Genomic DNA, 26,339 nt, shown 5'->3' on the forward strand with positions numbered 1-26,339 from the left:
ACGTACGGGATCGGCCCGCGCGTATTCGTGCTGTTCGAGTAACGTCCGGCTTCACGGGCTGGAGAGAGAAAGAGAGAGATAGAGTCAGTGAGAAGGGGAAGGAGGACCCGCTGCAAGGACAACGGCACAGGTGGGTTTCGCGCTCGTAGCCGGAAGTTGCAGCCGAGTCGATCGAGAATCAGAGTGAGCCCGATCCCGAAGAGCCGCGGCGGCCGACGAAAAACGGCCACGGACCGAAAGAGAGAGAGAGATAGACGGTGAGAAAGAGCGCGCGCGCGTTAAGAGAGCGTGAGGTGCGTGCGAGAGGGAGTGAGCGAAGAGACAGCGAAGTGGGCATCGGCGATCAACGTTGTCAACGTCGTTGGCGATCGTCGTTCTCGGGAATAACCGTCGACGTAGTCGGTGATCGCTGAGCCGCCGGCAAGGAGTGTGCGACGGAAGCGGTTCTCTTCACGGCTGTGCGCGGGTGCAGGCGAAGAGAGGAAGAAGAGGAGGAGGTCGGTGCGCGAGGCGCCGCGCCGGAACGAGAGGCGAGAGACGGCCGTCGCCGCCGCCGCCGCCAACACTAACACCATCATCGTCACCAACACCATCGGCAGCGACACAACCATCGTAGGCATCGTCACGGACGAGGTCGCCGTCGTTGTCGTTACCCGCCGTCAGATAGCCGCGACCGTAACCGCGGCTGGACACGGAGGCGCGTGAAGAAAGGAAGAAACGTGCGTCGCGGGTAGCACGGGCACTCGAGTCGCGTACCCAGCGATTTAATAACAACGAGGGTGGAATATATGCTGTGGGCGTCCCCCGTGCGAGTGGGGGCACTTGATGGCCGCAGAAATTGGGCGAACTGCGAGCAAACATCTATCGACGGAGTGCGGTAAAGCGGCGTCGCTGGCGAGTCCCGGTGGCGACGTGGGTTTCGATACTAGCCGGGTGATCGTGGGAGCAGAGCAGCAGTCGCAGCAGACGCATTATCAGCAACGGCAGTTGTCGCCGCCGCCACCGTCGCAAGAGCAGCACCAGCAGGAGGAGCAGCAGCAGCAGCAGCAACAACCTCCGCAACAGGATCGGACGTCCTCGATCGCGGTGCAGATTAAGAAGACGCCCGGTAAAACGACAACCGCGACACCACCTTCTAACCGTAATCGCGCACCGTTTGCGAACGCGCAGTCAGCAGCGGGCAACAATCCGCAGCAGCAGGCGCCGATCAACGCGGACAACGTAACCTCGACGGCGGAAGCCGTCACCGAGGTACCCGGCGCCATCAAGACGACCATCAACATCGGCTTCGCGATGAACCACGTAAACGACCAGGAGAACCTCAAGCAGCTCAGCCTCGCGCCTGTTCAGGTTAACGAGGTCGAGGAGATGGACACGCAGGAGGGTGAGTGCACGGATCTCTCGATCCGCCTTTGAAACAAATCTATCTCGTGCATGCAAATCTTTCTTTTTAACTGCATCCTACTTTTCTAGCTATTCAACTATATATAGGAATTTAACTATATATATTTAGCTGTATATATAATGTGGTACATATATATATATACATATATATATATATATATATATCTTTCTCATCTCGCCTTACTGCTTCGAACGCAAGTGCGAGTGCCTTTTATGAGGGGGAGAGAGAAAAAGAGAGAGAGATGCTCTCTTTGTCGGCGCTTCTCGCCAACTTTCTTTGAATTTTCTTTCCTTTTTTCCGCCCGACGGTAACCGTATGTTTGCGGAATCGTTTTTATATTTAGAGGACGACACGTGCGGACCTTTTTTCACGAGATTCTGCGAGATTGGACTGACCGATCTAGAACAATTTATTTCGCGCGTTACAGCAATGGTTAATCCCAGTCGCGACTAGCTCTTCACCATGTAAATTCACGCGACCGGCGGGTTCGTTAAAGTTTTCTTTTATTTGAATTTATACATACGTTTACGTGCAAAAACTAAAATTAATATAAATATATTTGTAAACGTACAAATGTGTTAAATATATTAATATTAAATATTTTTATTCCACTGTAAGAGGGATCGCGTAATTGTTACAAATTATTTTTTAAAGTTAAATTAATTCACGTTAAATATATTATATTTTATCTCGCCCTCGTTTTCGAACTTTCCTCGTGTCATTTTATTTTATTCGCAAAGCAGAGTGCATTCTTTTTTTTATTTTTTTTTTTTTTTTACAAGATGCAAAACATTGTAAATACAATTCTTGGAAATAGCACACACTATGGTAAATCGAATATATCAGATAGTAGATAGATAATACAGAACGAGATTACATCACAATGTCATTATCAGAAATTTTCGTGGATATATAAATATAATCACCGCTGATAAAGATTATTGTACTACGTGCGGCTGCCGAACGGGTAGTCGCTATTTGATTAGTCTTCCGTAGTATATGTAACACGTAAATCGGCAATACTCCGGCGATCCTGGATTTTTATATATGATATTAAATTTAGAGTGTAACAAATATGAACTTTGTGCAGATACAAAATGTGGATATTAACCTATAACTTTATAATCTTTATCTAGTGATCGATTTATTTGTTCTTTCTTTGTGTGTGTTTTTTTTATTTGCAATTATTAGTTGTCAACGAATCGTTCCACATGAAGTGTCGGTCCATAAATTGTAACTTTCATATTCTTATACTAAAAATTTTTCAAAACTGCCCTGCAGTTTTAGGTAAACAAATTGCTTTATATCGATATTAAATTATATTGCAGTTATTTGTACAAAACTACAGCATTTACATTTTTGTAAGATTTAATAAAATTCTATTTTTAGTTTCTTTGTACGGAAATATTTTTTTTTAATATGTTAAAAATGTCTCCTAATTTTTCCACATTTAACTGTTAAAAAGAAAAGAGTATCTACTTTTGTAGAAACCCCAAATGATGGTGGAGGAGATGGAACAGACAACCGAACTATAAATGGTGAACCAGAATTAGCATGTATAGTTCAGGATCAAGAAATGGAAGAAGGTACAATAAATTTTTATTACATACTATGTTTCTATAAAATAATTCAAAGAATTATTTTATAATTTAGAAATAATGTTATGATATACGTAATATTTCTTGATTTTTTTATAATAACGTATACGCGCATACAAAGTATTTGTCTTTTTTATGTACTAGATGAGGCTAGATCCGAAGCTACTTTCCGATATACAGTTGAGAATATATCTAAGATGAAAGACTCACAATTGTCTCCTGCATGTTATGTCCGTAACTTACCTTGGAAAATAATGGTGATGCCACGGTCAAGTCAGACACAAGAAAGACAGCCACAAAGATCTCTTGGATTTTTCCTTCAATGTAACGGGGAGAGCGAATCCACATCTTGGAGTTGTTATGCCGTTGCTGAACTACGTCTTCTTTCCTGTAAAGAAGGACAAGAACCATTTAGCAGAAGTAAATTGATTAAATTTCTTTTTAGCTTATTTATTGATTAATTTTAATTTTAATTTAAGAATAAAATCTTCTACATTTTTTATAATAATATATTTTTTTATAGAAATTCAACACCTCTTCTACAGTAAAGAAAATGATTGGGGCTTTAGCCATTTCATGACATGGCAAGATGTTCTAGATCCCGATAAAGGTTTTATAAAAGACGATTCAATCACGCTTGAGGTTTGTAACGTACTTAATTTTAAGACGTTTATAAAATTTTTTTATTTTATATATATAATTTTGTCTGCTTATTATTTTAATTATTATAAAAATATTGTAATTTTATGTGTATTTTATAATTTAGGTTCATGTGGTGGCTGATGCACCTCACGGAGTCAGTTGGGACAGTAAAAAACACACGGGATATGTAGGCTTGAAAAATCAAGGTGCTACATGTTATATGAATTCATTATTGCAAACTCTCTATTTTACAAATCAGGTTGGTAGACAGACATTCTTGATTAATATTGATAATATTTCTTTTATTATATTATCTGTGTTTCGTTTTTAGTTACGAAAGGCAGTATATAAAATGCCAACAGAGAGTGACGATTCGAGTAAGAGTGTTGCATTAGCTTTGCAGAGGGTTTTTCACGAATTACAGTTTTCCGATAAACCTGTCGGTACAAAGAAATTAACTAAAAGTTTTGGTTGGGAAACGCTGGATTCTTTCATGCAACATGATGTGCAGGAATTTTTACGAGTGGTAAATATTTCGTGCACTTTATTGTGTAATGTAATATATGCGAAATTTTTTAATGAAATTTTAATATACACATATATAATTTTGTGAAAACTTAGCTATTAGATAAACTGGAAAGCAAAATGAAGGGAACATGCGTGGAAGGTACAGTGCCAAAATTGTTCGAGGGAAAAATGGTTTCTTTTATCAAATGTAAAAATATAGATTACAAATCCACAAGAGTTGAAACATTTTATGATATACAGTTAAATATAAAAGGCAAGAAGAACAGTAAGTATTCGAATGAATATCGTCCTGTTTTATTTATAACATTTAAATAAGGGTATAGGAACTAAAAAAATTTTTTTGTTTCAGTTTATGAGTCTTTTAGTGATTACGTGAGTACGGAAAGTCTTGATGGCGATAATAAATATGATGCGGGAGAACACGGATTACAGGAAGCGGAAAAAGGCGTTATTTTTTCGTCTTTTCCACCGGTTTTACATTTACATCTAATGCGTTTTCAGTATGATCCAGTTACAGACTGCTCAGTTAAATTTAACGACAGGTAAAAAACTTAAATTTGTTAAATTGCTTTTAGATATAATTTAGGTTTATAATACAATTGTTTTATTTGTGCTAAAAAACCTTCCTTTTTTTAAAATTGTAATATAAATAATTTACTTTTTAACATATACATTTATTTTTAAAGGTTTGAGTTTTATGAAAAAATTAGTCTTGGCAAATACTTGCAAAATAAAGAAGCGACAAGTGCAGATTACACATTGCATGCGGTTCTGGTTCATAGTGGAGATAATCACGGAGGACATTATGTTGTATTTATTAATCCCGCTGGTGATGGAAAGGTAATATTTAATTTATATTTATAACTATTATGTAATATTTATCGTAAATCTTTTTTACATTTTTTTGCATTTATTTTATATTTATAATAAAGTTTAAGATAGAATATAATTTTAATCACGAAAGATAATGATTTTAATAGTGCATTATATGATTTAAATGTCACATTATTATGTTGCATCGTCTTTCTTAATTTTTTTCTTTTTTATCTGTTCTGTGACAGTGGTGTAAGTTCGACGACGATGTTGTCTCACGATGTACAAAGCAGGAAGCTATCGAACACAACTACGGTGGTCAAGACGAGGACATGTCTATGGCTGTGAAACATTGCACTAACGCTTATATGTTGGTTTATATAAGAAATTCAGAGCTGGAAAACGTCTTGCAAGAGGTCAAAGAAGAGGATATACCTCAAGAGGTCAGAAACGTCCTTCAAAGAGAGCTTTCCCAGGAGTTGAGCGACCTTGAACGTGACAAAGACGCGACTGACTCGATTAAAGACTCCCATACAGAGACGGCGACTCTACGTCCGTGCACTCAAAATCCTCGAAATCCAAATCTCTATATTCATGATTTTTAACCGACAGACGTCGATGGGGGAATAAGTGTAAGGAACTGTAAATTGCTTACGTTGCTTTTCGATCAAACTCTTCCCGAAGTTTCGATGTTATATTGAGCTACTACGAGCTTGTTCATAGCATAGAATTGTCAGACTCGCACATCACACATTGTAATTATATATACATACGAGAAAAAGTCGAGGCGATTTTCTGTCCTCGTTGCGATATTTTGGCTACCACACATTGATAGTTTAATTTTTGAGATTGTATATGTGTGTACAAATTAGAAAGTTTATTTAATGAAAATATTCTATTATTATTCGTTTTCGAGTTGTTACTAACTTCATCTTGAATTTTCTTAACAGAGATTTACATTAATATCAGCTCTGAGCTGCTATACCGGTAAATGTTAATGTTATATAAATCATTATACATTTCTATATATATATATACAAAATATTCAGGCGCGGACTATTCATTTTTTGACGTATTAAAATTGAATATATTTCAAAATAAAGATTACTTAACATCGGTAACAAAATGATACATGTGACTAACTACGTTTACATGACGTATGGAGCTGTATAATTCATGTTATATAGAGATTTGTTTTATATATTGACAAGAACATCTTTTTGACAGAGGATTTTTTTGGTACGGGCGCTCGCGAGGCATATACAAGAATCATGTGATTTTTTTTAATTTATTCTTGTCTTAACTCATAATTTTATATCAATCAAGAAATTAAAGAGAAAGATCCATGATTAATGTGCGTATTGCATTTTTGTCACTTTTATCAGAAGTATTTATCCATGATTGGGTAAATTTTAAGTCTGATTGTCAGACGAATATCGTGATGAGCCTTAGGATTATTTTGGGAATGTTTATTGTAACAAACATTGTATAATATTATATAACAAATTAAATCATTGTATTGTAGTATATCGAAATCGTGAATGAAAAATGAACAAACATATCTCAAAAAGAATTGGATATGTGTGAATAATAATATAAGAGAATTAGGGAAAAACAGAAAAAAAAACCAACAGTTCTTAGTGAGAATAATAACTAAGTATCGATTCGAGTTAACAAGAGTGTTAGCTCTTACTGCAATACATACGAAAAAGAGAAAAAATAATCGATAAGTAGTACTTGTGTCCGAAACATCAGCTTCCTTGAAATGTCTTCTTTAGTGTGTTTGCTATTTAACTGGATTGTTTAGTGAGTGAGACATAATGTGATTTATATTACTCACCCTCGCAGTTTTCATCAACTAATATTTAAAATCGATACAATAACAAGTAAAGTAAGAACTTCGTGTTTCAACAGAAAATGCAATCACTTAAGCAAGTCGTTGATTAATTAAATTCTCTCCATGTTAATAGTAATTATGGTCATTGACAGATACTATCTATTTATTTGTTGTTATATATGAATAATTAGATGGGGGGAGAGAGAGAGAAAGAGATGAAAGAACGCTAAAATATCATCGATAGAGTAAATACTTTATAATAGCTTTAATCGTGAGATACCTTTAAATGCTATATCACTATTTTATATATAAAAATAAAGAAAAAAAAGGATAACGAATAAATTGTTGAATTCTAGAAAATTTCACAGGCAGAAATCGCGTTAATTTCATTTATTTTTACCGCTATTCTTATTTATCTTATACGATTAAAGTAATAGAGATATATCCAAGTTATATATAAAGCATCTCCACACTACTATAGTTACACATTACATTGTTATAATTATTTGGCATGGGTGGTGGTTACATAATGTACTTTGTATAGGCAATGGTTAGGATATTACGTTGTTTTACTAAGAATTTATTATTACTTTCATATTCGGAAGATTACTTATTTTGAATATCCTTGAGGTAATGCGATGCATTATTTTAAAATAAAGATTATTATAGGATTTACATATCGTATTTGTATATTTTATATATATACATAATATATATATAAAATATACACATATATATATTTGTGTTATTCGATTATCATTAATTACTAATGTTATATATTGTGCTTGTATTTATTAGCCAGGAAGAGATAACTGGGAATCATCACTCATCGCCAAATAATTTTCATTGTGTAATTGTTTGACTTGGTAGTCGATATAGCGGCAGATGAACAAAATTAAAATTATAAAAATGTACTGTCATTCTTTTGATGTTTCGAATACGATCTGTTATCGAATCTCAAAAGCATGATACCGAAAGAAATGATCTTTTTCTAAAACGAAAAAGAATATTCAAATCGCATAAATTGAAAATACAATCGAGGAAAAATGAATTAATGAGAACGAAATGAGTACACACGTGGATAATTTTAATTTTGTTGGTCTAGCTGGTGGAGAGGCTGCAAGAGGAGAAGAGGCTGGAACAAATAAGAAGAAAGGAGAGAACGGAAGCATACTTGTACATGACCGTCAATGTCCTTCTCGAGGATAGCTTTGACGGTCACCAAGGAAATGATCTCTACGATCCAGAGCACGCTTTATATCGTGTATTTCGCGTACGTAAGCAGGCCACTGTGCACGAGTTTCTTGAGCTGCTGAGCGATAGTTTGGTAAGTGATTTTGATAAAAACAAATTGCGCCTTTGATATTTTTTTTAAAGTGCTATTATATTATTTTAAATTAAATTATTTTAACTAATTTGTGTGTATAGGTGTACATCAGGATTTATTTGCAAAATAAATTTACTTTGCAAATAAATCGATACTGATGTAGCATTTGATAGCATTATACTAACTTTTATGTATCAGTATGAAACTATTAAACACTGTTTTATTAAACCGTATTTTTTATTACGGTAGGTAATAAAACTTGAAAAGATTATAATATCAGCATTTTCCGTTTTTATATCTAAGAATAAGAAATAACAGAAAAATTATTTTTATGCAAAATTATATAGTAAAATTATTTTTAAAATGTGTTTAATAATATTAAATTTGTTCTACAGAAATATCCAATAGAACAGATACGCATTTGGCCCTTCAGCACACGTTCAAATCAAACCTGTAGACCTACGCTAATCGAACCAGATGCTGATCTTCAAAAGCCTATCATTGACTGCGCAGAGAATCACAATCCGTGGAACGTTTTTGTTGAGCTCGTACCTCCAGACTCTGACATGACAGCGTTGCCTAATTTTGATAAAGACACGGATGTTTTACTCTTTTTTAAACTCTACGATCCCAAAAATAAGAAAATTCATTACTGTGGTCATCATTATATGCCTGTGGTAGCTAAAGTCCGTAAGTTGAAATTTTAATATGTAATATTGCAATATTAGCATATATTATATTTTTAATTGTTATTTTAAATGTATACAACTAATAATAAATTTTGCAGAGGAACTAATACCAATTTTAAATGAACGTGCCGGATTTCCACCTGATACAGAACTCGCTTTATATGAAGAAATTAAACCAAATTTAGTTGAAAAAATAGATAATCTATCGGAGCCCTTGGAAAAAGTTTTGGAAGAATTAATGGATGGTGACATCATTGTATTTCAAAAGGAAGGAGACAATGAAATGTATGAACTTCCAACGTGTCGAGAATATTTTAAGTAAGTAGCATGCAGTTTGATATTTTTATTCCTAATCGTGAATATATCTAAAGAATTTTTTAATATCTACAATTTTTGCACACTTGCTAATCTCAGGCAATTTGAATTTCAGAGATCTATTCTATAGGGTAGAAGTAACGTTTTGTGATAAATTGATTCCGAACGATCCTGGTTTTACGATGGAACTTTCGTTAAGAATGACATACGATCAAATGGCAAAGGCTGTAGCGCAACGAGTCGGCACAGATCCGTACCTTTTACAATTCTTTAAATGTCAAAAGTAAGACTCGATATTTCTGTCGACCTCTTAATAACGTTACATATATTTAAAAAAAAATGGAATAATCTTTGATAAAATTTTAATTATTTTAAAATGCCTTAGAGAAATAAGCTTTTTTTTTCTTACAGCTACAAAGATTCTCCCGGCCATCCTTTAAAATGCACATTTGACGGCACGCTTAAAGAATTGGTTGCATATTGCAAAACGAAAGTAAAGAAATTATTTTATCAACAGCTCAGTATTAGGGTGAATGAGCTGGAAAACAAGAAGCAGTTTAAGTGCATATGGGTAGGACCATCACTTAAAGAGGAGAAGGAGATGATTCTTTACCCAAATAAAAATGGCACCGTTGCTAATTTGCTCGAGGAAGCTAAGAAACAAGTAGAACTATCGGAAAACGGATCGGGAAAACTGAGGATATTAGAAATGACTTGCAACAAGCTATCACCTGGCCCCGTGGATGATACACCATTAGATCATTTAAACACATCAGGCACCAAGTTGTATAGGATAGAAGAAATACCAGTAGACGAAGTGAATCTAGCAGAAGGCGAAATGCTAGTTCCTGTTGCGCATTTTCACAAAGAGGTTTTCTCAACGTTCGGTATACCTTTCTTCTTTAAAATCAAGCACGTAAGTAATATTCTTAATTTAAAAAATGCGAAGTGCGGTGCATGGTGCATCAATAAATTTTTTTTTGTAGGGTGAGCCTTTCCCCAAGATGAAGGACAGGTTACTCAAGAAGTTAGGAGTTCAGGAAAAAGAATTTGAAAAGGTAGGCACTTTTAGCTAATCTTTCTTGATCTTTTATGAGAATTCATAAAAAAACTTTGAAGTTTAAGTTCGCGGTCGTGACAATGGGGAAGCCACAGTTCATTATTGACTCGCCGGACTCTTGTATCAAAATTGAGGATTTTCTTCCCAGATACACCAGTCAGAGTAAGTACAACAAATTATAAATAAAGCATTAATTTTTATCTTTTTTTTTTAATATACGTATAATAAAAGAAGCGTCGAGTCACGTCACTAAATTCAATATGCAGTGTACTTTTCGATACGGTGCCGGTAAAGATAAAATTTTAGTAGCTATTCACTTTTAAACGCAGGCACATCGCCACATAGGCCTTGGCTCGGTCTGGAACACGTCAACAAAGCGCCCAAGCGCTCTCGTATCAACTACCTCGAAAAGGCCATTAAGATTTACAATTAAATTTCCACCACACGAAGAAGAAATTAGGCAGCCACTCATAATAATTTATACAATTCTGTATAGTAAGAGAGCGACGTCTGATATATTGAAGGTCAGAAAAAATGCGTTTAATGTATTCGTTTCTTCAGCCAGGTAAAATACGCGATTTTAATACTGCAAGAATTACATCAGAGGGTAAATTTATGCTTGGTATACGATGGAAGAAACTATCGTGAAGTGTGCAGTGCTATTTTATGCATTATATATGGAAGAACGATGATATAGTTCCTCAATTCGAATTTGTAAAGATTTTACGTAATGGCTCGATAGCTTATTTTGGTCACTCAATACGGATTTTCGCCTAGACTTCAAAAAACATTTGATTACGAAGTACACGTATATTGTATCCAATATTATTGTCTGATAATGATAATTATCTCTAATAAACTATTTCTTTTTTTTTTTTTTTAAACTTTTGAGAAATTAAGGTTCAAAAAGTTTTCCGGTTTATACCCTATCGTATAGCAATTGTGCGTAATCGTTAACGCCAAAAGATACCGTATTATGTTCTGATGTAATATTTAACGTTTGTGGCATCGAGAAAGAGCCGCTCGTCTTTTATGCCGTATTTGCAAGAAGTTTGAAATGTAGATTTGTGTCAGAAAATTGAACAGTGCAATATTTTAAATTTACCTCAAAGATTAATAAGTTTTCTAATAAACTTTAAATTATTCAATTGTTTAATTAAATTTTGAGTCAAAATTCTTTCAAATATTTTGGTGTTTATATAAAATTATGCCGTTTTGTTTGATCACGTAATAAAAAAAATCGAGAAGAAAATTAAATTTTCTTAAATTATTATTTAAACGTGATAAAATATTCTCTTGCGCTTAAATGCAATTTTTATATTATTATTTATCGTCATGTTAAAATTGTAAAATTTTACAATAACATATGAAGCAAGAGATCGGCGAAACGAGTGACGCTTAATCTAAATGGACAAAATTCTTGAGATGCAAACGATTGTCGTTATAATAGGACATTTGCGGTTTTCTTCTTCTTTTTTTTAGTTTTAGAGTAAAACTATCGTTTCGCTTTTAGGAAGTGATGTAGTAACAATTTAATTCGAAAAATTATAATATTCTTGTATCTGATTATAAATGATCAACTTATTCATCTGTTTTTATATTTATAATTTATAACACAACAAATAGTTAAGTTACTATCAGCAAAGTAACATGCGATTTTCGTGCAAGATCTGTCGTTTGCGAATCTTTATTTATCATTTCTACACTTTACTGTGATCAACTCAACTTACAATTAGCCAACAATATGTATTTAAACGCCACGCTGGCTCTCAAATATTTGAGATAGCGCAATTGTAAAGAAATTGCTAAGCTTTCTACGTGGATTATTTAATAAATTTCTTTTTAAGTTGAGGAACTGTTTACTATGATCGTCTTGAGATTTTAATGAAACCGTCAGATTCGTAAGCTTAGACATTAAATTAGATTAAAATATTTTGAACGTTTAAAATTATCGAATTGCAGATTACGATAACGTCGTAAGAGAATCATTTTGAGGGCATACGAGAGCGAAGTTAGTAGGGCGGGAATTAATATACCGATATATTATATAGATATAAACTTAAATTATATGTTAAGGTTTTAACGGATTTGAGCGCCAATTCATCGAAAGTGACGACACTTTCCGTTATTCAATTGATTAAGAATACAACCGAGATAAACCTATGCAACACGCAACGGTGACGAAGACTGGATGCATAAATTAGACAAAAGCGTCTCATGCGCGTAAAGTATTTTGTAAAAAAAAAAAAAAAAAAAAAAGAAAGAAATTAAATGTGGCTGTACAGACTGTTCGGTGACATCATAATCATAATCTCAATAATCTCGTGTATTTAGAAAAAAAGCTAATTCGAATTATATTCTGTGTACGTCGAGCGACTTTTTTTTTTCTTTTGCTACTCGTATATTTACGTTTATTACTTGAATCTTACTCGAGATAATTTATCAGCATATTTGTTAAATGTGTAATCGAGAACAGATGCGAGAAAGAGAGCGAAAGTGTATGTATGTGTGTACGTTTGCGCCCGAGCGTGTGAAAAAGATTCCAATTAAATTGTAAAGAGCATCATCCGCAGATCTGATTATCGAAGAAATGTCTCCGACGAACACAGCTGAGTATCTTTGTATGCCTAAAGGTTGGTGTTCGCAATATCGTTACATTATAACTGCGTATGTTTCTGACTGCATTTTTCTTTAGCGCTATCCTTTTTAGGTGAACATGGGGAAAAAGGGATTCGTATCACTTTACAAAGGGTCTGTGCTGAATCAGAAGTGGAAAATACGCTAGATAATGTTTTATCCGCAAGAAAAAGCGAAGAAATAAAAAGACGCAGAATTGTTGCAAGCATTAACGTGCCGGATGATCACGATGGAAATACGAGTATCACATATTTTATTGTTTATATATATATAATATATATATATAAATATACATATGCAGATATATGTATATTTCGTTGTTAAGTTCTTCAGAAATAATTGCTTATGGCAATCCTGAATTAGAAGCTGACACACAAGATGAATTAATTAAACAAACGTTTTAATTTTTTTTTTTAAAGGATAAAAGAATATAAATTTGTTTGTCACATTTAAGTTAATCAATCATTGTACTGTCGACAGCATTGGCGACGCGCGATTGTAACGAGCGGCACTCATGGGAGAAAAAAAAAAAAAAAAAAAAACGGGACGATTCGGCATAAGATTTCTATGTAATAATAAGCTGTACACCAGACACCTTTTGCGTTTTTTGTAGAGCTGCTCCTATAAAGAAAACTGCTCAATACTGCGATTGTAAATCTGAATATTTGATAGTGCATTTCTAGGGAGGCGAAAGAGCTATTAAATGCGATGCAGACGCGCATAAAAGGAAATGATAATAAAAGCAATACAACTGAAGGCGTCGTTATTTTTCAACATCACGTCGTGTGTTCTCGGCAAGAAGAATTGTTTCCCTGGTTACGACCACGATTTTGTCTATTCAGTCTATTGAGTACCAACGGCAATATTAACACATGAGAGTCGCACGAGGAACGCACATGCAACACGGTTAATAAGAAGAGACATTGAATTCGTACGGTATGCATGGACTAAGAAGAAGGAATATGATTGAAACTTCGGCCGCATCTTTGTAATCTTTGCAATACATGTACTAGGCTAACTCAGTTTTAAGTATTATAGATTTAATTGTTACGTCGAGTCGGCTAAAGCTTGCGTTCTTTTCGGTAAAGCGCAGCGTATGTAAGCGTTACTGAAATCGACTTTCTTTATCGTCGCATTGGAATTTTCTTACGGCCAGTCAACTTCCTTTCGCTTAAGTATCACGTAATCCTACCGTTCGGTTACGACAAAATAGCAGATTAAGAAACCGAATGCTAAAATTAGTTTGCGCGGCAACGCTCGTTATGCGTCAGCGATAAGAGAAGCCTGTGTCACCGTTTTAACGATTTTACTTAAATTGTACGAACGACCTGTAATATCGTCGATATTTAAATGCAATACGAAGACGACGCTTGACTAGAAAAGGAATCCAAATTGCAACTATTATAACAGTTAATAAATAAGCGAGCTGCTGCAAAAGTCCACTGCGACAAGTTCGAGATCAATCGAGAGAGAAAGAGAAAGAGATCTAAATGATTTTTATTCCGCTTTATTCTCGAGCACCGAATTAAATATAGACATTTAATTTAGAGGAACTCTCTGACTTTTAATTTAATTAATTAACTTTAAGAATGTATAATAATTTATGTACGCTCCGTACGAGGAATTATGCGAAAGGGTCACCCAGTGCCAAACGCGATCTTAAAAAGAATTGCTAGACAAAAAAAAACATTTACTTTCACTTCGGTGGAGAGGATAATTGCTATATCGCACTGTTTTATCTCCGTTCGGCCTTTCTCGATTATCAAGTGCGCCGCAGTCCGTGTCCATCATCGTACCGCGATCGCGCGTTTAGAATTTTATTCGCGTTAACGACTATTCGGGTGAGAAGAGCCTCCTTCGACGTTTATCTCGTCTCGACCACCCTCGATCTCGCACCGCGTATAAACGCTTGTTCTGAGCGGTCGGCGAGAAAGACTGGCGTTTTGATAAAGAAAAAAATTCCTCGTATGCGCTAGGCATGTTTTTCCATTACGTATTACTATCGTACGTTTGTTACACAATTTTGGGAATTCATAAACAAGCTATTCTCGGTTATCGGTGCGCGATAAAGATATCAGAAAAGTAGAGGTTGAAAAGGGATTTTTTTAAAAGTTTTTTTCGGAGAATTAATTGAAAGGGAAAGGGAAAATCTAAAAGCAAATATCTTTCGCGTAAAATCGTAAAGCATTTTTGACGGATGAAGCGTTTATAGTCCGATCAAGAGATCATCGGATCAAATGTCCGATATGTGCCAAAAGTCGAATAGATCTTGTATTATACATACCTAATAATTGTTGAGATAGGAAAGGGCTGGGCGTGCGTGCGATAGTGGAAGGCATCTGATGGTTTATTGAAGGAAAAAGCTGACCGAACTGGTCGGTCGAGACGCGCGGTGAAAAAGTCGCTGGTCGTGTGGCTCTCGCTCTCGAATCATGCAGCTTGCCGTCGCGAAACCTGCACCCCAGTTTGTCCATTGTTCGAGACGATCGCGTTGTGTTCAGTTTTCGTCTTCCCTTTTATCATTATATATTATAATTCCGCTGAAGAGTCGAAAGTACTCCAGTGGAAACTTCGACTCCGCGAGTTTAAAAATAATCGAAACCGGTCGGAACTTGTCTAACGAAATTAATTAAAGCGATTTGTGAATTTTATAGCGGACCGCGTCAGCCCGCTATAGTCAGCCCGAAGTTCGTCCGAATATTAATCTAAGGTGTCCTAGATGAACGGCCGAGGTCCAGAGCACCGAGATTGATTGTTTTACATTTCATTTCATACATTACATGTTCAGGATCGAGCATACGCGCGCGCACGTGACGTCGCAGGCCACGTGGATGGACAATTCGCGGCTGCGCTGACCAACGCCGTGAACGAGTGCACCCTCCGCGTCGGCGTTCGCCGTGAAACGGAACGCGATCTTCGGCGTCGTTCGCGCGTCGGCTCGAGGGTCAGGACGAAAATTCGAGGACCAGGGTGGGATACGGCCTCCCACGTGGTGAATACTCCACCGAGAACGTGCGAGACACGTAGATACAGCCGGCTGATCACCTGTCGGCCCGTCGCGACGCACACGCTCGCGTATATAACACGCACGCAACGAGCGCGCGTACAAGATGGCCGGGAATTGGTCGAGCTTGAACCGGCGCGGTTTTCAATTGGTTAAAAATTTACTCTACGCACGAAGCCGACATATAAAGGATGCCGCCGATCAAGGACGCGTTACAGACGTCTGCTCGCTATTCCGCCGAAGTTACCATCTCTCGACCACGTGCTGCGTACCGGAACGAGTGAGTAATCTTGTTTGATCTATAATTGACATGTAATTAAATTAATTAACGACGATCTTGTATCAGATTCCTCATTAGGGAGCGAGCCTCTTTCACGATTTGAAGATCAGAGCTGTATGGGAAATAAAATTAAAAGAAAAATTAAACCTACTTGATTGATCTAGTTTTACTTTAATTTAATTTGCAATTTTTTACTTTTTTTTTTATTTGATACGCGGTTAGTGAAAACGTTTTGAACGTTCTTTACTTACAGTCTTGGCTTCCAACGGATTGAGAATGAACGTTACAACACGTCTTCTTTTGATTACACTTGATTAGCATTTTATCAATGCTGTATTAGCTGATTTAAAGTGGAAGGGATCTTGGTCGATTACAAGACGGAGGGACATTTTTATTAACCGACATATTGAACGAAAAAAATCAATCGGTTCATCTATTTGTTGTCTAGCTTCCTTGTTATTGCTGTAAAAAAAAAAAAAAAATTAATATTAGAAAAAAGTATATTTTGACCACGTTTAAATAAATCGTAAAAAAAAAAATGTAGCACTACTTTTGAGTTCATGGAAAATACGCTAAAATAGAGCTAATAATTTATTCAAAATGTTTAATGAAGTTTCTTCCTCAATTGTTAGTTTTCCCAGAATGTAATTTTGATTTACTGCTAATCCAACTTGCCTCTGCGTGACGTTGATACACTTATCATATAGAAAGATTATATGTCTTTTATCTATGATGTCAACAAACGACTTGTAATTGATCATAAAATTTTATACAGTTACACATAAATATGTTTATTAGTGTGGGTACACCACGCGAGGGGTTATCAATGGAATTGTGAACTTTAGGTATGAACTAATTTGATACGTATGCGTCTGTTGGGCCATTGCACATCAAAACGTAGTTGAAACAGCACGCTCGCTTTTCCAGATAATTGTTATAATTCTCTCATTGAATTTTATTAATTTCTATTAATTTTTCGTGATTACCCGAGGTATCATTAAATAAAAAAAAATTTTACAAATGCGGGAAGTCAGTAATTATTGTACTACTTAAATAATTTTATAATTAATATTTGTTGACAGACCATGGCGAATATACTTAAACAGAACATTTGGGAAAGCGATCCTGAACTCTTTGAGTTAATGACGAAGGAAAAGGAACGACAGGAATCTGGATTAGAGATGATCGCGAGTGAAAACTTTACGTCTCTCAGTGTACTGCAGTGCTTAGGCTCGTGTTTGCATAATAAGTACAGCGAAGGAATGCCTGGCCAAAGGTAAAATCACGTATTGCGATTAATTTTTTATACTACATGCTTGTCTGCGAGTCTTTAATTAATTCAGGAATTTTTCTATTGCCCTTACGCTCACAGGTACTATGGTGGAAACGAATTTATTGACGAAATCGAGTTGCTGGCACAGAAACGTTCTTTAGAAGCCTTTAATTTAGACCCTGAACAATGGGGCTGCAACGTACAACCTTATTCGGGAAGCCCAGCGAATTTCGCGGTATATACGGGTTTGTTGGAACCCCACGGACGTTTAATGGGTTTAGATCTGCCCGATGGTGGCCATCTCACCCACGGTAAGAACAAAAAAAAAAAAAAAAATTAAAGAAGCTTTATGTGCATATATTGTTAAATATTGTTTCATAAAAAATTGCACGTTTGTGTTGTAGGCTTCTTCACGGCAACCAAAAAGATCTCTGCCACATCGATATTCTTTGAATCGATGCCGTACAAAGTTAATTCTACAACTGGCTTGATTGACTATGACGAACTGGCGAAAGAGGCGAGATTATTCAAGCCAAAGGTCATAATCGCCGGAGTTTCCTGCTACAGCAGGTGTCTAGACTACAAACGTTTCCGCGAAATTGCCGATGAGAACAATGCATATCTCTTTAGCGATATGGCTCATGTCTCTGGGCTAGTTGCCGCCGGATTAATACCTAGCCCTTTTGAGTTTAGCGACGTTGTCTCGACAACTACACATAAGACTTTACGGTATGAAGCCATTTGTTAATAATGTGAACATATATCTTTTATCACAGCGATTGAAATAATACCTTTTTTTTATTTAATGTCTTAGAGGTCCGCGCGCTGGCGTTATTTTCTTCCGGAAAGGCGTTCGAAGTGTTACGAAAGATGGCAAGAAGATTATGTATGATATAGAAAGTAGGATAAATCAAGCGGTTTTCCCAGGCCTCCAAGGTGGTCCTCACAATCATGCTATCGCTGGTATTGCCACAACTATGAAACAGACGAAAACACCAGAATTTCTCGCATATCAGAAACAAATAATAGCTAACGCTAAGAGATTAAGTGCTGGCTTGCAAACGTGTGGTTACAAAATCAGTACCGATGGCACGGATGTTCACATGATGTTGGTGGATCTACGATCCTCCGGTATAACTGGTTCGAAAGCGGAGAAGATTTTGGAAGAAATTTCTATTGCCTGCAATAAAAACACAGTTCCCGGTGATAAAAGTGCATTGAATCCTAGCGGCATTCGCTTAGGAACGCCTGCATTAACCACTCGCGGCTTGATCGAAAAAGATATCGATCAAGTCGTAAATTTTATAGACAGAGGTATTACAAATATTTTAATTTCAAAAACTTGTTTGTGCTTGATCTGTCAAATCATTCAAGAATATTGCAGTGATATAAATTTATTTGTAATTTTTTTTTATACTATATTATGATAAACAGTTTCTAGGCATTATCGAATTAAAGATTTTAATTTAAATACCTGTAATAAGATTAATAATTAAAATTTTTCTTGTAGGATTGAAACTTTCGAAAGAAGTGAGCGCTATTTCTGGACCGAAGCTGGTTGATTTCAAAAAAGTACTAAGTACGAATGAGCAAATTAAAACAAAAGTTGCGACTTTAAAAAAAGAAGTCGAAGATTTCTCAAGAAGTTTTTCGCTTCCTGGGTTCGATAATTATTAACGAAATATACATTACTCAATGAGAATTCCAATATTCTAATTAAAATTTATTAATTATAGATTTTAAAAATTATTGTTATACTTTTCTATAAAAAGATGTATTTTAATCATCGAAATTCATAAAAATAACTATACAAGATACTCTTAATTATCTGTTATATGTATAAAATAATGTTTTATATTGTTATGAAATTATTTTCTAATAAAAAGAAATTTAATAATAATATTTCGTCATCAATTATAATAAAAAAAAAACCCAGTAATTTAATCGTGCGTTAATATAGGTGATCGAGAAATTAAAAATAAGATGCGAAATCTGTCAATTCCGGGGTTTCGCGGAAAGTATCTGAAAAAATTGAGAAATATCACAAGTATAGAAGGAGAAAATTGGTGGCACCGTTTCCCGCCAACTCTGTGGCCACGTCTCTTTTGTAATGGCCGATACGGAATTGGCGGGAACAGCACTCACTGTATCATATGATACACCGAAGAGCAGATATGACATTTTCTGCGGCGACAGCGGCTAGCGTACATGTGAAGCTCGACGCACACGACGCTACGATAGAGTCACGTTCGCTAGCTATCGTCGTCAAATCTGTCTTTCAGCGTACGTATCGTATACGTACATTCGTCGTTCGTTACTTTTATTTATAGTTAAATTATTATAGAAGAAATGTCATTATTAATATCGCCATTCTATTTATTTTCATAAAATAATATTACAATAATAAATATATATATAAATATATATATATTGTATAATTAACTGCTGTGCTTTACCGATGTTAAAACTTTCATTACTGAATTAAAACTATTATGTTCTTACTATTAATCGTTGTCTACTTATGGCTAATTCGAGCAAGTGCAAGCAGATCCGATTATAATAAAAATTTTATATAGCACTGTAAAACTACTAAGTTAATTTGTTTTTCAACTTTAACATTTATTTTTTAGAATCTTTTAAAAGTATGGAGATGCCGGGGTCCAAGTAATACGAATGGTTCGCCACAGCCTGCAAGTTTTATACCGAAACTTTCAGGTCGGCGTGGGAAGATAATTGCACGGTATAAGCAGGCTGATTATTTTCACTGACGAAGATCGCACCGTTTCCTCCTTTCTCAATCAATTCTACGATAGCTATTGCCACGTGCTCAGGTCTGTTAAACAAAAGAATTGTTATTATGTACAAGATTTATTTCAAATTCCTCGCGTTAAAAATAATTTCCATTGCATAAAAAAATAAAACGGTATTTGCAACTAACGATTGACTTTCCATCGTTGTCATTTCCTTGGCAGCAATCTCCTCGTCGAGGACGTCCATCGCGTAGACTTTGCTGGACATAAACTTCGAAGCCAAGGCGGTATTGGTAAGACCAGGGCATATTATTAACACCCGCACGCCTGTTTTGTCGTAAAAAGTCTGGAAATGTATAAAAATATTGGCAAATGGTTCAGAGTACTTTAATCATCCAATATTCAACGTAAGAGAAGGTAAAATTACGATTCAAACAACTTGACCTGCATTTATACTTACTTATTTTTCGAAAGTGATTATTTTTACCTGTAACGAGGAGGTGAATCCAACGACGGCGAAGCACGTTCCAGAATAAATCGGCGCGAGCGGATTGCCTTCCAAGCCAATTATGGAAGACATGTTAACGATAGTACCACCTTTTCCACCCTTGTGCTTTCCCATGTAGTTCAAGCCCAACAATGTGCCACGTACAACCCCTTTCTAATTATAAACGCGACAAAACAATAAATTGAAGCATCCGGAAACAGCAGATCAAAATAATAAATTGCGATTTTACGTAATTAACGTCCACCATCGGTTCCCATTCTGCGTCGTTCATAATGCCAGCGTTATTGATGACAATGTCCAGCGTGCCGAATGATTCTATTGCCTTTTCAAAGCAAGCTGTGAATCGTATACAAAAGCTTGATAAAATGTGACTTGTTGTGCTAATAAAAGATTCTTGATTGCAGAAGTGATGTGTTGAGCAATGAATCACTACGATACCTGTAAGTTCGTCGGTCTCCGTCACATTTCCAACCAGAAAAATCGCACAATCAGCGCCGAATTCCCTCTCTAATTCCGCAATGGCATTTTCGCCGTTTGAATCAGGCAAATCAACGATCGCAATGGCCTACAATGCACAATTAAAATGTATGATCTTAAAAGTATTACTTATTCATGCTTAATTTTTCTAAGAATATGTGTGTAATTTGTAACAAGTATTTTTAATAATTATAGCGTATTATTTCTAGCGATATTAATTTTGAATTACCTTCGCTCCATTTCGAAGCAGTTCTCGCGCGGTGGAATAACCAATGCCGTTTGCTCCGCCAGTGACGAGTACAGTTTTCCCTTGAATCTCCATCACGTTGTAATCGACAGGAAATAAGAAAGTAAACCTCTGATGAAACAATCACGTTCGGCATTAATCCGCAAATGAATGTGCAGGACTGCTATCGAAGAGCCGTTCGAAGGACGTTGAAATTTGAGAAGTGGCATATGATAAAATATCAGATGCGGATGGGAATAGAAATCGGATAACGTTAAACTCGTTCCCGAGGTAAACAAGATTGGATTTGCGCATCTAGATGAGAGAAGGGTGGAAAAAAATTACTCTTGTCGTTACAGAAGATGTGAAACGAAACCACAAAAATATAGGAGACTGAATTAATCCATCTTTTAACATGGTGTGAGATATTATTAATGCGAGTAGGATTATTAAAAGGCAATGCATTTAATTGGCGAGATTAGCAACATACATATTGTATAACGCATAACAGAAACCAAGTCGCCACCGATCGCTTCGTCGACGGAAAGCTACGATAAAGGATTGCTCGAATGGGCGATGTCAAAAATGCATTCAAAAACGAAACTCCCTGCCTGCCTAGCTAAACATCTGATCGCTGCTATGCACCGATCTAAGTTTCGTTATTCGCACGATACAATTGTAACATCAAACAAATTACTTCGTGTCTCCTAACAGCTAATATCGAAAAAACGTGATCGCAATGAATGCGTCGTGCTTGCACTTAGGCTATAGATCCTAACTCTATCTCGCTATACCGCCTCTAACATTTTTGTCTCCCTCAAAATATCGTAGAAAAATTATAGACACGATTAGATAGATAGATATATAGCTTCATTTGTGGAGTAAACGTCCGACGGATTTCGGTTTAATTGCATTCGCGATTCTTGGCAACCGATGCAGATAACTCTTGAAACATCACCGTAGGGAAAACAAAAATTTTCAATCTTCGTATCAAGTTTTAAAATTTTTAGATTGTCCGTTTAACTTGTATCCCTCCCCTCCCGTTGAATTACCGTTTTCATCTTGCATGCGATTAACAGATTTATGAAGTACCGTGAAGAAGGCTCTCATGAATCCAGAGTTACTTGCATTAGTTCAATGTAAGAAACGTATCTTTCTCACTTCCCTTTTTTTTTTTTTTTTTTTTTGTACGTTCCGAGGGCGCGAAAATAAATGCTCACTTTTTTTATTTTGTCTCTTTCATATACGCTCTTCCTCCCCCTCCCATCTTCCTCATCAAGCAACAAACGCAAAGTGTGCTTTTATTGTGACGAGATGCGAAAACATTGCATGCGGCGTTATTGAATGGAATGGCGCTGAAAGAATCGTCGATATCGCGACGCTAAGAAAATCAGTGAGTCGCGCAACAAATACGGAGTTGCGGCAGAATCTGAATGTCATTGCAACAATTTCCATCGGCAGGATACACAGGCGTTCCCGTGAAAATTATTATCTGAGATCTGTGTAAAAACCGACGCAAACTCGCAATGCGGATGCGGGACGGAAGCGAAAGCCATTGCTCTTTTTTTCTGTATTATAATTTTTGCAGGAAATGTTTTCGACGTGTTAAACGTGCAATTTTTAAAAATTATTTTCTCTCTTGAATATCGCGACTGTCTCTCACACGTAATGATCAATTTCGAAATTCTCTGTCGCAAGTTTTCGTAATGGCAGTATAAACCGTATCTTAAAAAATTATCCCCTATCAAAAATCGAAAGTGGACTAATTAGTCTTGAACAGCGTATTCGAAAAAATCCCATTAAGAAGGAATAAAAAACAGATTGGTCTCCCGGATATTCTGGTACGTAAGTACAAACAGCTATGTTTGGTTCGCGTTCTCATTCTTTTTGACGACGCGACGGGATATATACCTCGATACAAATTACAGTTAATTGTGCGGTACGGCATAGATATTTGCAGCGAAGCGAGGAAGAATCATTGCACACACAGGATCCTCTTAGTGCTTCGTGAAGCTGATTTCATGCGGCGGCTGATCCTTTTCTACCAGCCAAACACTTCCGCTCTTGCCAGTGCTCAGCACGTGCACCAACGCCTTCGCCACGTGTTCGGCCCTACGTAGTTAATTATTATTATTTTTTTTTTTTTTAACTCAATCTACGTGCTAATTTTATTTTACATGCCTGTTATATTTTATTTTACTCTAATACCAGAAAACTAAGAAAAATTAATTGTTTAATTCTTTAATTGTTTAATTTACAATTACGTAAGTAAGTAAAAAAGGAAATTATGTAAAATTATACCTTTGAGGAATCGACGAAACTATATCTTTTTGCCAGGCGTCCTCATATCGAGCCAAAAGCAGCTTTCTGTTGACGTCACGTACCAATTTGGTATCGGTAGCACCCGGACAAAGTGCCATCACTTTGACTCCCGTCAGATCAACGTGATATTGATCCTTTTTTTATAATTAAGAAGAAAATTAGTACAAATCATCTTCTGTTGTTTCGGAACAATAATTACAATTAAAAATTAAAACGTAAGAAGAGAATTCTTACGCCAAAAGCTCTGGTGAAATTGACAATAGCTGCTTTCGTCGCGGAATAAATTGGCACGCTGACATAAGGGTTAATACTGACGTTGCTGCCAGTATTAATAACGACTCCACCCTGACCACCTCTGTCGGTTCCCATAAATCGTTGAGCGAGCAAAGTTCCGCGTATTACGCCGTTCTACAATTATATTTGCGGATATTAATTTTTTTTCTGCATACACGTTAAAGATGAAAATACAAAAATATATTTACTTACGAGATTAATGTCTACTTCAAGCTCCCAAAACCGGTCATTCATGATACCAGCATTGTTGATAACGATATCAATATGACCAAATTCCGCGATAGTTGTCTGAAAAGATTCTGCAAATTAAATTACATTGTGGGTTAAATAATGATTACTTGACAAAGACGTATAATTTTTATACATTTGTCGTTTATGGGAAATAAAAATAAATATCGATGATAGAAATTACGGATTATACCTTCGAACTGTGGATAATCCGTGACGTCGCATTGCGAAAAGATTACGCGACCTTTGCCGTATTTTGTGGTCAAGCTCTCCACCAATTTGTCTCCTTCTTCGGTGTTAATATCACATATAGCCACCTGTGTATAATTAAGTACTGTCCTGAATAAATTTTGTTACATAATTACTAAAGAAATATTTTTTTTCTCAACTATAATGCACCTTAGCACCCTGATTCAGTAGTTCGACGGCATACGCTTTACCGATGCCGGACGCGGCTCCAGTTATTAGGGCTACTCGCCCTTTTATTTCCATCTTTTTTAAATCCTGATTTTCTCCCGGATAAATCTATCTGCAAATAAAAAATTGACAATAAAGTGCTACTTATTATTTCTTATTTCTTCTACATTTAATCTTTCTGATTTATAAATAATTAATTCGTTCCCGAGAGCATTCACTCTACGAGCGCACCATTCTTCCACCTCACTTTGATTGGTACATCAGTACCAATATAAAAGCAACATTCTGACATTAATGATTGCAACTTACATTGGTACAAATCACTTTTTTCACCTTGACGTTACAGAACTTTTCGATTTTTATCACATCAAGATCTCGACGCAGCGCTAAACATTTCTTCCGACGCTTGCGATAAAAGTTCGATGTCCTATGTAGCCTCTCCCTTCGTCAATCGTCGAAATTAAGTTCACCAGTCTCTTTCCTCGTACCTGATCTTTCCACCTGGAGTTTCGTAGATGGGCTGAGAAGCTAGGCGAATTCGAGCTGACTTGAGGTCCTTGAAGCAGCAAGTCCAGACGTTGCGTCTCTCCTCTGTCCGAAAGGGCCGACGACAACGAAGCAGCCCTGGAAAGGTGTGGTTGGTGGTTGATGGTGCACTGGCCGACTGATAGCGACGGTTGGGGTGTACACCCGGTATAGCTCGATATTGATTGGAGCGTCTGCGTGCCATGCGGGTGTGCGCCGGCCGGTACGTGCCCTTTACGCACGTGCGTAAACGCCGCACGTTCCCTTCGCAGACTGTCCGATGGCTTTTCACGTCACCGGCGGCACCCTGGCCCTGTTATTTTTAGCACCACCACCGAAAAAAGTCACCGCGTCGTAAGAGCAAAAGGATGAGAATTTGTTTTTATTTTTCAAGACTGCACAGTGCAAAACTTTCCCGAATCTAAAGAGAAGAAAATATATCTCTGTTTTTTCTTTTTAATATTTAATTAATTTCAATATTTATTTTATGACAATTTTATTACGTTTTTAAACTTGAAAAAGAAAACTTGAGATAAATCTATGTTTAATTTTTTAGTATTAAAATAGTATATTCTATTTTTAGATTGGTTTATTAATCGATCGTTATAAAATTGTGATCGATTATCAAATTGATAAAAAGTGTAATAATTTTATCCAAATATATATATGTATATATAATTATTTTCGACCACGTATGCCAGGAGTTCGTATGATGTGACGTCGTGCGGAATGCCCGCTTTGTAATTTGTAATGCTTAGTCTGAAAACAAAAAAAACAAAAATTGATTAGCTAATTTTACACTTCAATTTTTCTTTATTCTTCTCAATTACTAAGTTTAATTTGCCATTTTACTTCACTGAATTCTTGGAAAACGCTGTTTTTTATATTTTTTTTTTTGCAAATTACTAGACTACAAAAAAACTTGACAATTTAAAGGCGAGAACACTAGACTTCGGTTTTCACCGGATAACGAATCTTGCGCGAGGAAAGACCTCGTTGAATTGAACGTCATGCAGATCGGGAGGTCGAAGTTCACCCAACGAAAACAGTTCTTCCATATCGGTTCAAGGAGGCTCTACGACTGGCCAAAGATCCGCGTCGCAGCTGGTGGTCGTATCGATAAAGAGACATCTCGACTCTCCGAACTCAGGCATTTAACTGTCTCGTTGTAAAACTTACAAACG

The 26,339-nt window shown here is 36.3% G+C and overlaps 3 protein-coding genes across 4 annotated transcripts; 2 read left to right on the forward strand and 1 right to left on the reverse strand.

The window, feature by feature from the left end:
• The first annotated feature begins 131 nt into the window (after positions 1-131).
• Usp7 (Ubiquitin-specific protease 7) lies at positions 132-14,404 on the forward strand. Of its 2 annotated transcripts, none has more exons than XM_070667621.1 (18): positions 132-1,384; positions 2,893-2,991; positions 3,148-3,423; positions 3,527-3,645; positions 3,770-3,904; positions 3,977-4,171; positions 4,267-4,438; positions 4,523-4,715; positions 4,860-5,013; positions 5,235-5,429; positions 7,929-8,150; positions 8,546-8,840; positions 8,938-9,157; positions 9,270-9,437; positions 9,566-10,070; positions 10,141-10,212; positions 10,274-10,376; positions 10,544-14,404. In XM_070667621.1, exons 1-18 carry the CDS (start codon positions 826-828, stop codon positions 10,645-10,647), a joined length of 3,786 nt encoding a protein of 1,261 aa, XP_070523722.1. In that variant the 5' UTR covers positions 132-825; the 3' UTR covers positions 10,648-14,404. The 2 variants fall into 2 exon arrangements, with proteins under 2 accessions (XP_070523722.1, XP_070523723.1); XM_070667622.1 differs by having other exon boundaries at positions 10,280-10,376.
• A 1,067-nt stretch (positions 14,405-15,471) lies between these two features.
• On the forward strand, positions 15,472-19,308 carry Shmt (serine hydroxymethyl transferase). Its single transcript, XM_070667634.1, has 6 exons — positions 15,472-16,135; positions 17,218-17,411; positions 17,508-17,719; positions 17,813-18,137; positions 18,223-18,722; positions 18,919-19,308. Exons 1-6 carry the CDS (start codon positions 15,962-15,964, stop codon positions 19,083-19,085), a joined length of 1,572 nt encoding a protein of 523 aa, XP_070523735.1. The 5' UTR covers positions 15,472-15,961; the 3' UTR covers positions 19,086-19,308.
• A 698-nt stretch (positions 19,309-20,006) lies between these two features.
• LOC139109074 (uncharacterized) lies at positions 20,007-26,197 on the reverse strand. Its single transcript, XM_070667890.1, has 11 exons — positions 24,613-26,197; positions 24,407-24,530; positions 24,178-24,284; positions 23,926-24,099; positions 23,671-23,825; positions 23,370-23,481; positions 21,373-21,513; positions 20,896-21,231; positions 20,646-20,819; positions 20,347-20,504; positions 20,007-20,241 (listed from the first exon to the last, which is right to left on the reverse strand). Exons 1-11 carry the CDS (start codon positions 24,703-24,705, stop codon positions 20,106-20,108), a joined length of 1,710 nt encoding a protein of 569 aa, XP_070523991.1. The 5' UTR covers positions 24,706-26,197; the 3' UTR covers positions 20,007-20,105.
• Between the last annotated feature and the right edge of the window lie 142 nt (positions 26,198-26,339).

This window comes from Cardiocondyla obscurior, linkage group LG16, assembly GCF_019399895.1.
Source record: "Cardiocondyla obscurior isolate alpha-2009 linkage group LG16, Cobs3.1, whole genome shotgun sequence".
NCBI classification, from domain to species: Eukaryota; Metazoa; Arthropoda; class Insecta; order Hymenoptera; family Formicidae; genus Cardiocondyla; species Cardiocondyla obscurior.

What these genes read in the sequence shown, in the direction of transcription:
- Usp7 (XM_070667621.1), top strand. Translation starts at nt 826, where the DNA reads ATGGCCGCAGAAATTGGGCGAACTGCGAGCAAACATCTATCGACGGAG. An exon ending in AAGAGGATATACCTCAAGAG is followed by an intron (nt 5,430 to 7,928) that starts GTCAGAAACGTC and finishes TTGTTGGTCTAG; the next exon opens with CTGGTGGAGAGGCTGCAAGA. An exon ending in AGCTGCTGAGCGATAGTTTG is followed by an intron (nt 8,151 to 8,545) that starts GTAAGTGATTTT and finishes TTTGTTCTACAG; the next exon opens with AAATATCCAATAGAACAGAT.
- Shmt (XM_070667634.1), top strand. Translation starts at nt 15,962, where the DNA reads ATGGCCGGGAATTGGTCGAGCTTGAACCGGCGCGGTTTTCAATTGGTT. An exon ending in ACTACACATAAGACTTTACG is followed by an intron (nt 18,138 to 18,222) that starts GTATGAAGCCAT and finishes TTAATGTCTTAG; the next exon opens with AGGTCCGCGCGCTGGCGTTA. An exon ending in CGTAAATTTTATAGACAGAG is followed by an intron (nt 18,723 to 18,918) that starts GTATTACAAATA and finishes TTTTTCTTGTAG; the next exon opens with GATTGAAACTTTCGAAAGAA.
- LOC139109074 (XM_070667890.1), bottom strand. Translation starts at nt 24,705, where the DNA reads ATGGAAATAAAAGGGCGAGTAGCCCTAATAACTGGAGCCGCGTCCGGC. An exon ending in TACTGAATCAGGGTGCTAAG is followed by an intron (nt 24,531 to 24,612) that starts GTGCATTATAGT and finishes AATTATACACAG; the next exon opens with GTGGCTATATGTGATATTAA. An exon ending in ACAACGATGGAAAGTCAATC is followed by an intron (nt 20,242 to 20,346) that starts GTTAGTTGCAAA and finishes TTTGTTTAACAG; the next exon opens with ACCTGAGCACGTGGCAATAG.